The 16372-nt window shown below is 47.2% G+C and overlaps 1 protein-coding gene across 1 annotated transcript; it reads right to left on the bottom strand.

Annotated features, from left to right (window-relative positions):
• Positions 1 to 1698: 1698 nt before the first annotated feature.
• DCD (dermcidin) lies at positions 1699 to 6143 on the bottom strand. The gene is made up of 5 exons (XM_010373846.2): positions 5903 to 6143; positions 4506 to 4544; positions 2949 to 3050; positions 2515 to 2604; positions 1699 to 1869 (listed from the first exon to the last, which is right to left on the bottom strand). Exons 1-5 carry the CDS (start codon positions 6051 to 6053, stop codon positions 1826 to 1828), a joined length of 426 nt encoding a protein of 141 aa, XP_010372148.1. The 5' UTR covers positions 6054 to 6143; the 3' UTR covers positions 1699 to 1825.
• Between the last annotated feature and the right edge of the window lie 10229 nt (positions 6144 to 16372).

Here is a 16372-nt window from a genome sequence, read left to right as displayed (position 1 = left end):
AGAGACATGAAAAGGGGTGGGGTCTGGTTCTGGATCTCAGGGGAGGTGGGACGGGGCAGACAGAGATCTTCGAAGGTCACTGATCACAGTCAATGAGGGAGAAATCCTGATCTCCTGGCTTGGTCTCCATTCTTCTCTGGAGGCCTCCACTGATACAGGGTGTGGTGGTCACCAGATAGATGGTGGTTAGCTTCACCCCAGGCCTGCCATTGCTGTGGAACCCCTCAAAGAGTGACAGTTCCCTTAGGCCAGTGGCCCACACTCTCAACCCTCTCACCAGGTGTTGCCTCCTCCCATTCAGCCTGGAAGCCCCCTGTACAGCTTATTGGCTTTCAGTCCTTCTTCTAAATGTACTCATGAGAGCAATGGGAATCCTAAGTTCTCTTCCTTGCTCTTCAGTGGCCTCAGGAGCCTGGGATGAGAGTGTCTTCTTGCATCTCTTCCATGAGCTACCATGAAAAACTTCTTGCTTCTAGAAATGTCAGATGATAAACAGGTACCTGCCTTTTTGTTTACTTTTCCCTGTGGCAGAAGTTGCTACAGGGATGCAAACATTCATTCTGATCATCTTACTGCTAGGGATTTCCAGTCCTTGCAGTTAGGTGTGGCCACTGGGAGTGGGTTCTTGTATTACTTGCTAGTATAGCTCATACAAACCTCCAAGCAATCTGTTCCATGCTCCTTCCCCCTTTCTGTAGTTGGAATAGTGATAAAGATGACAGAATGATCTTGAAGCTAGATATTGAAGATGGCAGGGTTGCTGACATCCTGGAATCCTTAAATGACTCTGTGGAGAAGACAGACCATTGCTTCTTGCCCCCAAATCTGGAGCAAACCACCTTGACTTGTGTATGTTTGTGCAATTATATCTTGGATTATTGTTTATAGTAGATTAGCCTTCCCTAATTAATATAATCTTGATACCTGGTGACATGGCTTTCTCAAGAGCTGTCCTACCATGCTCCAGTCTGGGCAGCTTCAGGTCAGTCTAGAGGGTGCATTCAGCTGGGGGTGAGTGGTTGGTGGGGGAGATGCCTGTCTCCTCCTGGACTGGAACCTTCAATCTAGGAGTGATTTCCACAGCCCTTCACTTGACTTGAAGGATAGAAGAAGCATCTCCCTCCCTTCTTCCATGGAGATGTTCAAGAAAAATCTCTTTGCCATGAGCACTGCATTCCTCACAGAGCCAGTGATCTTGATGATTCCACTTTTCTCCTTCTCCACAGGGCAGAGAATGATAGTCCTGTGGTTGATTGGGATTGGGCTGGCTTTTCTAGCTCTAAGGAAGTCCCAGGGTGTGGTGGGCAGGCTCCAGATATCAGAAGTTCTCCATGAAATGTGGGGTATTTGGGGTCTATGATTCTAGCTGTGGGTCCTAGAGTCAAATTCAAGGCAATGGGAAAAGTCCCACTCAACACTGATGCATAGTAAAACGGCATTGGGCAGGCAGAGTGAGGGATAAGGAGGCAACCAGTTTGGGACTTGAGGCTTAGACCTTATGGGTGAGGAGCTGGGCATGAATCAAAGAACTTGCTGGAACTATGCTTTCTGGGAAGGCTGGGTCTGGAAGCTGTGTTTCGGGAGGAAGGTCTAGGGTGCCAAATGAAGCCTCATAGGGTGCTCCTCCAACCTCTTGGGCTCCTGGCCAGGTTTCTTACCCCATCCCTTCTTAAGGAAAACATGCACATACTCCAAGTATTACAGATGCTTTCAGTTTAATAGCTGTTTTTAATTTTTTTTTTTTTTTTTTTTTTTTTTTTAGGTTTTGGGCTGAAGACTTAAAGCCTGCTGCTCCTGGGCATCATTTCTCAGCCTCTCCTTACAGCTATAGTACTGAGTCAAGGACGTCTTTAACGTCATGGACGGCTCCTAGGACAGCCATAGAAAAAATGGGGTAAAGGGGTAGGAAGAAAAAAGGAAGGGAAAGAGAGCCAGGGAATTGGGGAAGGAGAGGGAGGGGGAGGGGGAAGGAGAAAGAAGGGGAGGGGGAGGGAAGGAGAAGGGGAGGGGGAGAGGGAGGGAAGAGGGAGGGGGAGGTGGAAGGAGGGGAATGGGGAGGGGGAGGGAGAGGAAGGGGAGGGGTAGGGAGGGGAAGGGGGAGTGGAAGGGGTGGGGAAGAGAATATTAATAAGGATTCCAAGGCTCCAGGCACCAGCTCCACCCCTTCCATTCCTCCTCAACTCTGTCTTTTGCTTTCCAAACTCACTGAGGCCTGGAGGGGCTTACACAGAAGTCAGAGGGATGGAGGTTAGATTCACTGGAGCCCCAAAGACCTACCCTCTTCCCCACCTTGGCAGGGGCAGGGGGCAAGAGCAATAAAAAAAAAGCGAGTTAGACCCAGGGAGTGTCAATATCAGACAAGAATGGCAATTTAAGTCTGGATGAGGAATTGGTGACATTTGAAAGCACAAAGTGAGGGGTCTTCAATGGGGGGTGGGGCTGTGGCAGTTTCAGATCTCATGCAAGGGGTGGAGACCAAGGCTGGTCCTGAGGGAGGAGAGGGGACATACTCACCTTTACCCACACTTTCTAGATCTTCAACTGCATCTTTTCCTAGGGTTCCGAGTCCCCCCAGAGTGTTTTTTGCTCCCTCTAGGCCTTTTTCTAGGGTGGATTCAGAAAAGAAGAGGTCATAGAAGCAGAAAAACTACTTCCTTTGTGGGAGAGCTCCTCTGCTTCCTAGGCACCATGGGCACCCCTAAGGTGAAGTGGTTTTGCTGAGGGAACTAACTTCTCTGTCATGGGAAGGTCGGTAGGCCAGTATTAGCTGCACAACCTATGGCCCAGAAACCCTGTGTATAGAAGCAAGAGTGCACCCCCAACCCCTCCCTAGGAATATGGGTGTAGCTGTGTCCCTGTGCTTGTGCCTGTGAGTGCAGACTGGCCCCCAGATATCTTGCTGTTTCATGCATCAGAATTCTATACCAGGCATTGGCAAAGAGACTTACCCAGAAGGCTGGCTCTCTGCTTCCTTGGCTTTGGTGCCTGTCTGGCTAACCCTGGGTCTTCACCTGCATTTTCCTTTTGAGCTGCTGATGCCTCATGGGAAGCTGCAAGGGTGACAGAGTGAGAAAAATAATAGCTACCTTCACTCTTTCCACCCTGGTGGGGCAGCAGGTGGTGCTTTTACCGCCTCAAGGTCTGGCTTGAGGATAACTCCCTCTCTCCAAATTCCTCTAGAGCTTGACTTTCATAATGTGTTAGGTTTTTTAGCACCCCTCAAGCTTTTTCCTGCTGCCTCCAAGACTTTTCCTGCCCCTCCAGGGCCTTTTTCTAGAGTAGATTATGGTTCAGAGAAAAATAAAGTCATGTTGGCAGAAAGATCGCCTTAAAGAGACTCCCCCTAGTTTTCATTCCTTATACCAGCCACCTAGTGTGCTGGAGGTTTTGCAGAGGGCACTATCTTCTCTCTTCTAGGCAGGTTGGTGGATGAGGACAGAAATTTGGCAGTCTCTGAAGGGGACTTCTGCATCTATAAACAATCCATTTGTTTATCTGGAGAATCAAAACTTCTCTTATGGCACTGGTGTGAAACGCAGCAGGGGCATTTGAGAAGAGACCAAGGTGCCTGGTGTTCCCTCTGGGCTGTATGTGAGAAGGCAGGGAGGGCAGGTGTTCCCTCTGGGCTGTATGTGAGAAGGCAGGGAGGGCAGGTATATGCTGTGGTTGGGGCTCGCAGTGCGGTGAAGATGTGCAGAAATACAGTTTATCTTTCTGCCATTAATTATCCAGAGTGTGTACATGGCTGGGGAAGTAGAAATGTACTTCTCATTAGATCCCTCTCTCAGGGACTTACCGTCTAGGAAAAGAGACAGAACTGCTATATACCGGAAGCCCAGAAGAGGGAGGGATGAAAAGAGAGACTGGGACAGAGGCACCACATCCACCAGGCAGGGAGGGCTTCAGAGAGCAGCTGGGACTTGAAGCTTGTTAGAGCATGGACAGGTAGGGGTTGAAAAGGCACCTGGGAAGAGGAACGTTGGGTAGTAGAAAGTTACTCATGTTGACCGATGAAACAAATGTATAACATTCGATGTGGAGAATGCAAGCAGTGGAGCCTAGGGAAATTACGTTTGAAAAGTACCCTGGATCTAGGTCATGGATTCCCTGAATGTCAGGCTAGGAGGTGAAAGCTTCGTGATGGGAAATGGGAACCACGTGAAAGGTTTTTGAATTGAAATTGTTGGTGAGGGTGGGGTAGATGTAAACCTCTGAACCCATCTAATGTGAAGTTCTTCCTCTTGCTCAAGAAAAGTTTTCCTTTCTTTCCCATTTTTCTTACTCCACTTCTACTTCCAGACAGGGCTACCCTTTCCCCCATGCTCTGTCCTTCTCCAGGGCATGAGTCTCTCAGGAAGTCTCCCTTCTCCATGTCTCCTAGAGGTCGGCCTCCCAACTTTCCTTCCCCTGGACCCCTCTTCTGCTTCTCTGACTTCCTCTGCTCATATCCCCAGTCATTAACTCTCCCACCCAGGACTGGGGCAGGAGGAAGAGGAAGGACTCACGGTTCCCCGATCCTGGGGCAGAGGCAGCCTCTGGGTCATCTGCAAAGGAGGGAACAGTGACCATGTCAAGTAGGGTACAGTTGCAGGAGCTATATCCAGCCAGGGCTGCCTAGAGTTCCCAGGCCTCTAATCTCAGGAGTGTGGCAGTGGCCAGACAGGAGAGAAATCTCTGCTACACAAGGGGCCCATTAGAAATGCTTTTTGGTATCTCAACCAAATCCCTCTCTCTGTTATCCTCCCCAGACCTAGGCTACTCAGAACATCCCTATGGAAATGGAATCATTCTCTGACTCTCTTCTATGTCTTTTTTTTTTTTTTTTTTTGAGACAGAGTCTCGCTCTGTCGCCCAGGCTGGAGTGCAGTGGCCGGATCTCAGCTCACTGCAAGCTCCGCCTCCCGGGTTTACACCATTCTCCTGCCTCAGCCTTCCGAGTAGTTTGGACTACAGGGGCCCGCCACCTCGCTCGGCTAGTTTTTTGTATTTTTTAGTAGAGACGGGGTTTCACCGTGTTAGCCAGGATGGTCTCGATCTCCTGACCTCGTGATCCGCCCGTCTCGGCCTCCCAAAGTGCTGGGATTACAGGCTTGAGCCACCGCGCCCGGCCTCTTCTATGTCTTAGATGTCCAAGTTATGAAGCCGTCCAAGGGCATGACCATGAGGGCATGATCACAGCACCTGTCCTAGTGACAGGGCAGGACTTGTTCTGATTGTCACCTGATAGAAGGACCTCAGAAGGACCTTCCCTCCATTTCTTTATTCTTCCAACAGCATGAATGAAGCACGCATTATGCACTAGACATGGTGTTAGAGGCTGGAGATACAGCTGTGGGGAAGACAGACAGTGTTTGCTCGGGGAAGCTGATAGTCAATGGGGGATTTGGAGGAATTAACATAATTACACAAACAATTATTTAGTTACATTTGTGATAGTGCTAGGAAGGAAAAATACAGGAGGCAAGAAAATGAAAAACAGGGACCAAAATGATTCTGGGGCTTCAGCAAGGCAGCTGTGAGGAAATACATGGACAGAGAGAGCTAGCGGGGCAGACACTTGGAAACTGAGTAGGAGTGAGGTTGACATGGGTGGGTGAAATAATGGGCAAGGGAAAAGACAAGAGGACGCGCAAAAGTCTTGACAGTGGGAAATGGCTTGGTTCATTGAGGGAAAAAGAATGCCAGAGTGGGCCGGTCACAGACTGAGAGGAGAGGCAGTGCAGAGCCAGGCTGGGGCCACAGGGCTCCTGGCTTCCTCTGACAACAGGGTCCCTGTGTGGAGAACCCAGTGGGAGGCAGACTTGGGTGAACTGCCTCTGGTGAGGAGGGGAAGGGGAAATGAAGGCAGGGCCCAGTCTTCTGGGGACTATATGGTTGGGTGTCGGGGAAGAGCCATACTCACAGGCACAGACCAGGGCTCCTGCCAGAGCTGCCAGGAAGAGGAGAGTCATGAACCTCATGCTTCTGTGTGCTAGAGCGGGTATGCCACCAAATCCTTGGAGATCTTGGGATCTAAGGTGTCGAGACTGCCTCTCTGGGCCTCTTTTAAGCATGACAGGGACCAATGGGAGCCAGTCTTTCAGTGGTGTGTTCTCCTCCTCCTCTTCTCCCACCTCAGAGCCACCTGTTAAGTCAACAAGGGCTGGCTGGGGCTGGCTGGTGCCCGCCTTCCCTGCAGGTAGGTCCTGGACAGCAGCTCTGGAGTTGGCACTGTCCTGACTTGCATCCTTTGCCTGCCTCTCCCCTTCCCATCTTGCTTGTCCCGGGGCTCCCATCTCTGATCGCATCTGGGGTCCTGGGGGAGACTGTGAGAGGTTTCTAGAGAGGGCCCTGGCAGGAGGGCTGTGCTCAGAAGGCTCTCCTTCCACCTGGAAACAGAAGGGGGCCCCAAGATGTCAGATCCAGCCTCCTTAGGAGAGAGTGGGGGTGGCTGAGGCTTCCCTTGAGTGGATTAAGCCTATCCCAGGAGGCTACCCTCACAGCAGTTGGGGACCCCTCCTGACTAAGGTCCAGAGAGGCTGCTGACCTCTCTAGGGGTCTCCATATGGTAACCAGAGCTTTCCAGCCTCAGCAGACCCTGACCAAGGTGTCTTCATTCCCAGCTAATGATCCTCTACCCAAGAAAATTCTCCTGGTAAGTTAACCAGAATATGAAGTCAGTTCCCAGTTTGCCCTTCAGATGGGGGAGAGAGGCCCATGGTGTGGATAATTCAGAGAAGTGGAGAATCCAAAGGTGCTTCTCTGTGCCTCAGAATCCCTTCCTGCGGATTTGTGTTTGCTTTAAAGTGGCACAAACAGTCCTGGAGATAATGGGTTTATGACTCGATTTTGTTGTTTACTAGTTGTGTGGCCTTCAGAGAGGCAATTTACCTGCCCAACTTCTATTGTTTTTCTTTCTTCTTTTATTTTATGGTAATATTTAAGGTATAACATGATGTTTTGATATACACGTATTTAGTGAAATGGTTACTATGGTCATGCAAATGAACACATCCATGATTTCACATAATTAGCCTTTTGTCTCTCTCTCTCTCTCTCTCTCTCTTTGTGTGTGTGTGTGTGTGTGTGTGTGTGGTAAGAGTACCCAAAATCTGCTCTTCCAGCAAAAATCCCAAATTCAGTACGGTATTACTGACTCCAGCTCTCGTGTTCCACTTCAGCTGTTTTGCATTTGATGGTGAGAAATGATCATTCTTATCCTACAGGTTTTGTGTGAGGAATACATGTGTCAAAACTGGTCAACTCCCTCCTCCATCTATTCCAGACCCAAGCTGGGGAGCTGAGGATAACTTGGAATCTTAGTTTCTGCTCCTGACAAAGCCAGTTACTTCCTTGAGATGTCTTTTCTCCATGGAGTGGAGTCTGCCCTTGCCCTGTTCCTGGGAACTTGGTGAAAATGGACTGAGATTTGTTTCCCGAGGTGCTTTGTCTGTGCCAGGCACCGTGTTGGGCCCAGACAGATAGAGATAAGCAGACTGTGTCTTGTCTTGAGGGGATACACAGTAGGCAAGGATCTCAGACAGATGAAGGGACAATCGATGGTAGCAGGGGACTCTGTCCTGGGAGAGAAAGCATGCTCTTCCTAGCCTATGGGATTGAAGCAAAGTTGTGCTCCACCAGTTAAAGGCTGAATGATTTTGGCATGTCACATAATCTCTCTGACTCTCATCTCCACAGTGTGACCCAGGGTACTTGTGAAATTCAAACAGGAATAGCTCAGATCCACTTTCTGGGTCAACTTTCTGGGGCTCTACCCTGTGCTCTGGATGTCTACTTCTCACCTCCATGGGAACTCAGTCCATCTGAGCTCCCACCATCTCTCCTGTTTTGTGGTTCATTGTGAGCTTCTCTTGGCTTTTTTCCTTCAACATATAGACATCTTAAAAATAAGCAAAATGTTCCCTTTATACTCTCCCTGTCTAGCTTCTTTCCAATTATTCTGCAACCAAGCTTTTGAAAACAACTCCTTTTTTTTTGGCCTCAACATCCGTGTTTTGCTTTATGTTCTTATCACCCTGTAGTGTTTCCACCACCATCCCTGGAACTGAGATATGTCCTTGCCAAGGTACTCAGATACAGTCGCCACTTTTTGGCCTTTATCTTATCTGATCTCAGTGGGCTCTGACACTGTTAGAGCCACTCATCTTTTGAGGTGCTGGAGTTTTCTTTCTCTCTCTCCTTTTTTTGACCTCTCTTCAGTCCCACTTTGACTCACCTTGCCTGCCCCTTAGATATTCTCCAGTGTTCTATTCTTAGCCTTCTTCTTCTCTCCTCTTACACACTCTCCTGTGTGACTCATTCTTGGAGTCACACTTCTGACTCCAACATCTTCTTTCCAGCCCAGACTCCTTTCCTGAACACTAATATCCACCAATGGATGGGCAGTAACGGGATGGACCTAAACACTGATGAACCCTAGGGGTTGAAACTGGCCTCACCTACCTTCCCCACATCTCCACCATCACCTGCTCCTCCTCCTGCACCATTTTCCATTCTGATTAACAGTACTGACATTCACCTAGTTATCTAAATAAGAGATCTGAGAGTAATTTTACATTTTTCCTTCTTGTGGCCCCCTATGTACAAGGACACTGGCGTCTATCAAGTGCTGCCTCTTCGTCAATCCCAGGGCTCTGGCTCAGAAACCTCTGTTTGGATCCTTGCCATTTTTTTTTTTTTTTGAGACGGAGTCTCGCTCTGTCGCCCAGGCTGGAGTGCAGTGGCCGGATCTCAGCTCACTGCAAGCTCCGCCTCCCGGGTTTACGCCATTCTCCTGCCTCAGCCTCCCAAGTAGCTGGGACTACAGGCGCCCGCCACCTCGTCCGGCTAGTTTTTTGTATTTTTTAGTAGAGACGGGGTTTCACCGTGTTAGCCAGGATGGTCTCGATCTCCTGACCTCGTGATCCGCCTGTCTCGGCCTCCCAAAGTGCTGGGATTACAGGCTTGAGCCACCGCGCCCGGCCACTAGCCATTTTTTATATCCACTGAAGAAACAGCTTCACAAATGGTTTTCCCTCTGACAGTCTCAAGTTCTATCTCCCAGCTGTCTAAGTGATTTCTAGTAGACAAACTATGTGCAAAGCGCACACTGTCTTTCATGAGCTGACTTCTGTCTGTCCCTTCAGTTTCAACCCTTCTCACTCCCTCATCAAGACTCTGCCTCAGTCACATTAAATTTCTTTCAGTTTCTTGCATAGATTTAATTTTTTCTTGCGTCTGCCTCTTCACGTATTTTCCTCTGTGTATTGTCTTTAATGCCCTCCTACGATTAGATGACAGAGCTTTTTCCTACTCATCCTTTAAGATTCAGATCAGAAATACCTTCTTCCTGGAAAAATTTTTTTCTTTTTTCTTTTTTTTTTTTGAGATGGAGTCTCACTCTGTCACCAGGCTGGAGTGCAGTGGCACAATCTCAGCTCACTGCAACCTCTGCCTCTTGGGTTCGAGCGATTCTTCTGCCTCAGCCTCTCAAGTAGCTGAGACTACAGGCACGTGCCATCACGCCCGGCTAATTTTTGTAGTTTTAGTAGAGACGGAGCTTCACCATGTTGGCTAGTATGGTTTCGATGTCTTGACCTCGTGATCTGCCCACCTCGGCCTCCCAAAGTGCTAGGGTTACAGGCTTGAGCCACCGCACCCGGACCCTGGAAGGTTTTCTGGGCATTCTTCTTGTCTTGCTTCCCCTCCCCACCAAAGTGAGGTCAGAGTTCTGGGCACTTCCACCAGCCCCTTGCTCTTCTCTTTATCTATGCTTCACTTCGACGGAACTAGGATTGTCTGTTCAGTGCTTGGTTTTCCACACTAGACTTGAGCTGTGCAGTGCAGGACCATGTTTAATTTGTCTGTGCTCCCCAGCCCCGGTGAGGATGCCAGACACACAGCTAGAATGCAGTAACTTTGGGTGAAGTGCAGCTAGAAACCTACAAGTGAGTGGGGCTAGAAACCTGCAGAATTTGGGCAAGAAATGTGACTGGTGGATAAAGCTTAGATTAGACTAATAACATTAATCTGTTGGAAACAGATATACCAAGCTGCTTTTTAAGAAACTGTTTAATATTTGTTTATAGTTTTTTTCTTTGAGATACAACTTATATACAATGAAACATACATATTAACTGTATTTTTTGGTCTTGACAAATGCATCTACTGATGTAACCCAGACCCCAGTCAAGGTATGAAGCATTACCAGTAACCCAGAAAATTTCCTCCTGCTTTTTCCCAGGTGATACCTGCCCCAACTCCCAGGGGCAAGCCGAACTGTTTTTAAATACAGTCTTTTTTTTTTTTTTTAAGAGACAGGATCTTGCTTTGTGACCCAGGCTGGAGTGTAGAGATGTCATCATAGCTCACTGCACCCTCAAACTTCTGGGCTCAAGCGATCATCTCACTTTAGCCTCTCAATTTAATGCACTCATTGCTGGAATATCTGTGGGGTTTATTCAACCCCAGCTTGATAACCTTCTTCCTCTGTTTTGTAATGTGGGCTTATGCCTGTAGAAACCTGACAATTCAGGCCATAGAAGCATCCTTGGGTCAGGAAAGAGAGCTTGCATGTTTTCAAAGGTGTGGAGAGTCTCTTTGGTGTTCCGTGGTGAAAAGGGTCAGCGCTGGGCCCTCAATTTTCATGCAATTCATGGTGTGATTCCCCAGGAAGGGCCCAGAAGACAGGTTAAGATATGGGGAATACTTGACTTTGGACAGAATCAGTTTCTGTTTAACCAATGACTTCCGGCTGATTCCTCAGAAGAAAAGGTCAGGTAGGTTCAGAAGTCCAGTGTGGGAATAATGTGGTTAAGAGTTGGGAGTCAGGAGGTGAATTAAGTTTAATGTCAAAGGTGGGTGGTAGAGACCTGTGCAGGGCAAGGAGAATTCAGAGAAAGGTAAGCAGGGGCTTCATTCCTTTTGCAGGTACTGGGTACTGGCATCAGAGGGATAAGTATGAGTTGGTATCCATGCTCATGCAGCTCATAGTCTAGGCTTGGTAATAAAGATAGGCTAAATAATTCGATATTAATGTGACCCATAAAGGAGTACCTAGAAGGGAAAAATGAAGGTCTGAAGCAGTTCAGGGATGTTGAGAAGAGGGGAAACCTTAGAGGAAGCACTCAGGGGCATTATGGTCAGGAGAGTGAGGGAGAGGACGTGCTCCATTCCTGAAGATCTGAAACCAAGTGAGTGATATGGCCAGAGATGGGGAGGCTTGAGTATGGGGGCACCCATGTGTGTGTGTGTGTGTGTGTGAGTGCACGCACATTTGAGTGGGAGGTATGTGAAGGCAGAGGGTGATGCTCCCTTCTCAGTTGGAAGGTCATCTTGGGCAGATCATTACACAGCCCTCAGGAACAGTTCTTGCTATTTGCACAAGTCTTTTCCAGGAGGAGATTAGCCCTCAGGGTTCTGGAATCAGCACTGCCAAGGAGCAGCTTCTCTGTACTCCTCCTTTCCTCCCTTCCCTACTTGGGCCTCAGGAAAGAAAGGAGCAGGTACTCCCAGGAATTGTGGGGACGGAGCAGAGGCCTGTAAGGTAAATACCCGTCCCCCAACACTTAAAAAAGACGCTTTTCATGAATTTAAAACAAGTCTGTAATATTCATTATCAAGCTTAGCCTGTTACTCATTATGGAGAGGGAGGCACGGGATGGGAATGGGAGTAGGGATGGTACCCAGAAGACTGCAATTCCTTTTCTCCTAGATATGGTTAAAGAAAAACACCCCAGTTCTCTGGGTTCCTTGAGGGAGCAATTGTCTGTGGACACCTGGTTGAAGACCCTGCTGCTTGCTAGGGTGCTAATCTGCCCCTTCTCCTGTTCTGCACGTTCTTCCCCTGTTCTTCATTCTTCTCTGTCTGGGTATGGAGTCCTATCCTAGACAGTGGAGTGGGGAATGTGGAACGCAGAGGGAGGAGGTGACCCTGCCTTTATGAGGATGGGAGGTTGATTCCTGCATCTGGGACATGGACATAAGGGCCTTTACCTGGCCGTCTCTCGCTGATCCTAACTGACTTCACTGCTGTTTCTGTTATGCACCCATTGGCACTACAGTAATGCATTGTTTCTCTGAGCTAGTGGAAGCTAACCAGTCATCTTTGTCACATGCAGTAGGTATGAACAAAAGGTAAACTGCCTGAATTTTATAGGCAATTGCCAGAAAAAACATCTTCAGAATCAATATCCCTAGCTTTGAATAATTTCCAGGTGACACATCATGTACCTCTAAAAATCAAAGTAATATTTGGAAATGGTCATTAAGGACCAAGATGAGGAATAAAGTGGAGAGACATTTGGGTTAAAAACTCTACTTGGTTATTTCATCATAAGGTTCCCATTCTTGTCTGGCTCCTAAACAGGTTCTGAAAATCAATTCAAAAGGGGAGATAATTTTGGAGCAATGAAAGCCCATTCGGGGTGAGTATGGCCTCCCGAGGTAACTAGTTTGAAGAATGCGGTGCTCATTTAGATCTAGAAGTTCTGGCTTATTTGTGACAAATCAGTTCTCCTCTCCTTATTATCAAGTTTGAAATTGGCCTTAGCAAGGTCTTTGATACACTTAGGACATTCTAAATTTTTTTATCTCAAGGGTCTGGAGAAATGAGGAGTCATCAGACCTTAGGAAGTTACTGGGAATTAATCTGGAGAGAATTCCTGGACCAAGAAGACTGTGGAGAGAGATGGAAGTGACAGCCTTCAATGCTGGGGGTTGGTTAGCATAAGGATAACAGTGCTGTCCTTGGATGCATAATTGGGGCCTATGGACCGAGCAGAATTGACTTTGGGAACCCTTAAAATAATGGCAAAACAGAGCTGAGAGCAGCAGCTGGTAGAAGGATAAGATAAATTGTTAGAATGGAGTTTTAAACAGGGGGAAAGGAAAATCATCTTGGTCATCTGCCATTCCTGCCTCTGAATAACTGGAGCCAATTCTAAAGTACTAATAGGGCCTGAGTAGGGTCTGCTACTCCCCAACTTTGTGATGCACTCACTTAATCCCTAGAGGTGGCAGGGGGTCAGCCCCAGCTGCTTGGAGAGTCAATTGCCTCATGGAGATGACTTAGATAAATAGGACTTTTATGTACTTGTTAATTCATGTGTGAGTTTGGGGCACTGTGGGAATGGAGCTGAGGAAAAGGGTTGCCAGTGAGGTTTGCAGGAAGCAACTGGCTTTGTTGAATCTCTGCTGAGATTCTAGGAACTCCAGGAGGTTGTTTTCCTGAAATGCCCCTAACTGGCCACAAGCCCTGGTTCCCTTTGCCCCTCTGGCTCTCTTCTGGGTAGAATTCTGACCTCTTCCCTGCTTCCCGTTCTGAGCTAATGACCAGGAATGAAGCTGCTGGGTAGGTGGGAACATACAACCTCTTCAGAGACTTAGACTCTTCAAGGGGAAGGATTGAGACAGAAGTCATTCCATCCATCTCTGTCAGACTGGCAGAGAGAAGGGAAGCAACTGGTCTAGATTGAAGGTACAAAGGAGACTATGAGAGACAAATTCCTTATCTTTGGCTCTGCCATTTACTCTGTGTAATTCTTGCTATACCATGTTTTCTCTGTTTTATGCATTCATAGTCCAGCTTTCTCAATGTGGGGACAATGGAGAAAGCCTCTAGCTCTATCTGCTTTATCTAATAATTTTATTTATTTATGTATTTATTTATTTTTAGAGACAGGAGTCATCAGACCTTAGGAAGTTACTGGGAATTAATCTGGAGAGACTTCCTGGACCAAGAAGACTGTGGAGAGAGATGGAAGTGACAGCCTTCAATGCTGGGGGTTGGTTAGCATAAGGGTAACAGTGCTGTCCTTGGATGCATAATTGGGGCCTATGGACCGAGCTCTTGCTCTGTCACCCAGGAGCTCAGTGGTGTGGTCACAGCTCACTGTGACCTCAAACTCCTGGGCTGAAAACAATCAATTAGCTCAGAGGCTAAACCTAATTCTCTGACTAGCCTCTGAGTAGCTGGGACTACTGGCATGGGCCACCATGCCCAGCTAATTGAAAAAAAAAATTTTTTTTTGTAGAGATGGGGGTCTCACTATGTTGCCCAGGCTGGTCTTGAACTCCAGACCTCCAACAATCCTTTCTCTTCGGCCTCTCAAAGTGTTGGGATTATAGGCATTAGCTACTGCACCAGGCCCTCTAACACTTATTTTTAATACATGTTGAATAGACTTAACCCTCCTTCCAACTGGGAGATATTCAAATCCCTTGTCAACATCTATGTAGATTCTCAGGAGCTTCAACTCTTAAAATCACTGTGCCCTATGATTTTCTCTGATGAATTATCATTCATTTGTGTCTTGATTCCTTCAGCTATTCCCTGTTCCCTGAATCCCTCCAAATATAGACACAGCTCCTTTCTCTGAATTTCTCTGGGCACCACCAACATAAGGCTTTTGCCTTTGCTGAAAATTCCGACACAAAAACACTTTAATCATGCATATGAATCATCCATGTCCCAAATTTAATTGGCCCTAGGGAACTTGAGCCATTGAAGTTCCCTGCTATGGGGAGCCTCACACCATCTCTTCTTAGACGTTAAGTCTCTCCTGGTCGTTCTCTTTTTCCTAGCACTGCATACCCATTTACTTAACTTTATTCTTCATTTGTTCACTCAATACATGTTTATTGATTGCCTACCGTATGCCAAATACTGTGTGAGTCACGGATACATTTAAGTAGTTTAGTTGTCTTTGTCTCCTGCCATCGCGGGGAACTTCATCTTTCTTTGCTGAGAATGCAAAATGAACACTGGATATGCCCCCATTTTGACTAATTGTGTACATCACATACCTCACATGCCTCAGAGACAAAACTTTGCATCCTGTGGTAAACTGCAACAAACTCTGTCAAGCATTAGTCCTCCAAACAAATAAAGCCTTGACTCTTTACTCTGTGAGTTGCTGACTCTCTAGTGAGGTGAATCTTATCTCTGACTTTTACAATATTGATGTCTGCAGATGACATAATAGCTCTTGCAGATATGGTAATCATGTGAGGAACTGCCATTTTTATAATGAAATAAGAAACTAACCAACTGCTACTTCGCTGTTTTCCTTTACCTTCTGGGTATCTTACTCAGGGAGCCCACTTATAAACAAATTCCTTTCAAACACTGAAAAAAAAATATTTTAAATGTTCAAATTTGCCTTTTTCTGGCTTTCTTTTAGCATCACCCAAAGGTCTTTTCTTTTGATGTTAGCCGAAGCTCACTGAAATATTTTCTTATGCACAGAACCACGTACATCTGGACAGATTATGCCATCATTTTTGGAGGGCAGGAGATCTACAACCAGTTAGTTCTTAAAATAAATTATTCTGTAATAAGAATGATAAAATTTGGTTTGTATGTCTGAGGAGGGCCTGGGAACAATGAGGACTGTCTCACCAGGAAGTCCACAGTTATTTTTGTTATAGATTGTTCAATAATAAGAATGATGCAATTGGTTCATAGACATGAAGAGGGCCTGGGCAGAAGAGGAGAGTCCCACCTGAAGGGTGAGGTAATTAATTCCCTGGGCTATGGTTGACCTCAGGCCCTTGCTTGTTCTGACATACTGAGTCTTGGTTTCTGGCATTCTCTCTGCCTTTCCTCTGTACACCCAAACTCCTACCCTCCAGCTTTGCATACACTCCTTAGCCTTCTGGCTGGCTGCCATACAGAAAACAAAACTGGCAGGCTGGTGCTAGGGAGACCGGGCTGCCCGTGAGCCCTGCAGGGAGAGCTCCCAAGTAGGGTTAGAATTCTGTTTAGCCAGGCTGTGTGAATCTGGTTTTTGTCTTTTAAATTCCATCTTTATTCTCCATAAATAAAGTCATGCTAAACATTCCAGACCACTTCTGCTGGGTTAAATGTGTTAATCTAAAGGCATTTTTTCCATACACGGAGATGGGGAGGATTTCAGGGGCCAGAATGTGGTAGCACGGCAGTGACTTTCTCCAGAACGATTCATGGGGACGATTCTGGCTCCTAGGCCTGGCGATCTCCCCTGTCTCTTCCAGCACAAAACTCTTAGCATCTCTGTTTCCAGGTCCCATTTATCAGTTTTCAAAGGGGATCAGGGGCGTGGGGAACGGCGTGAAAACGAGCCTCCCCTGAACACGCATCTGAGTGAGAGGAGTGATAAAGGCCCCCCCCCCCCCCCGCAAGACAGTTTCTGTCACAACTCTGGACCTATTTTGGGTCAGGGTTGGAGCTAATGTAGGGATAACACAGCCACCCTGGGTTTCCTTATACTTAAGCAGAGGCACCTGGTACTACCTTCCCTCCTTGATCATAGAATGGTTTTCAGTTTTGCTGTAGATAATGCTTAGAAGCTGTGCATCTCTGGCCACGACTGACATCCCACTCACAGGAAGCGTCCTACCACGCATCTGGTTC

This window comes from Rhinopithecus roxellana, chromosome 10, assembly GCF_007565055.1.
Source record: "Rhinopithecus roxellana isolate Shanxi Qingling chromosome 10, ASM756505v1, whole genome shotgun sequence".
NCBI classification, from domain to species: domain Eukaryota; kingdom Metazoa; phylum Chordata; class Mammalia; order Primates; family Cercopithecidae; genus Rhinopithecus; species Rhinopithecus roxellana.
The sequence above is the reverse complement of the archived record's forward strand: the minus strand, read 5'-3'. Positions and strand labels throughout refer to the sequence as shown.

Excerpts from the sequence above, each read along its gene's own strand:
- DCD (XM_010373846.2), bottom strand. The coding sequence starts at position 6,053 with ATGCTTAAAAGAGGCCCAGAGAGGCAGTCTCGACACCTTAGATCCCAA. Across the intron at positions 4,545-5,902 it reads AGGAGCCCTGGTCTGTGCCT|ATGACCCAGAGGCTGCCTCT; the intron begins GTGAGTATGGCT and ends CCTCCTTTGCAG. Across the intron at positions 1,870-2,514 it reads TCTAGAAAGTGTGGGTAAAG|GAGCCGTCCATGACGTTAAA; the intron begins GTGAGTATGTCC and ends TGGCTGTCCTAG.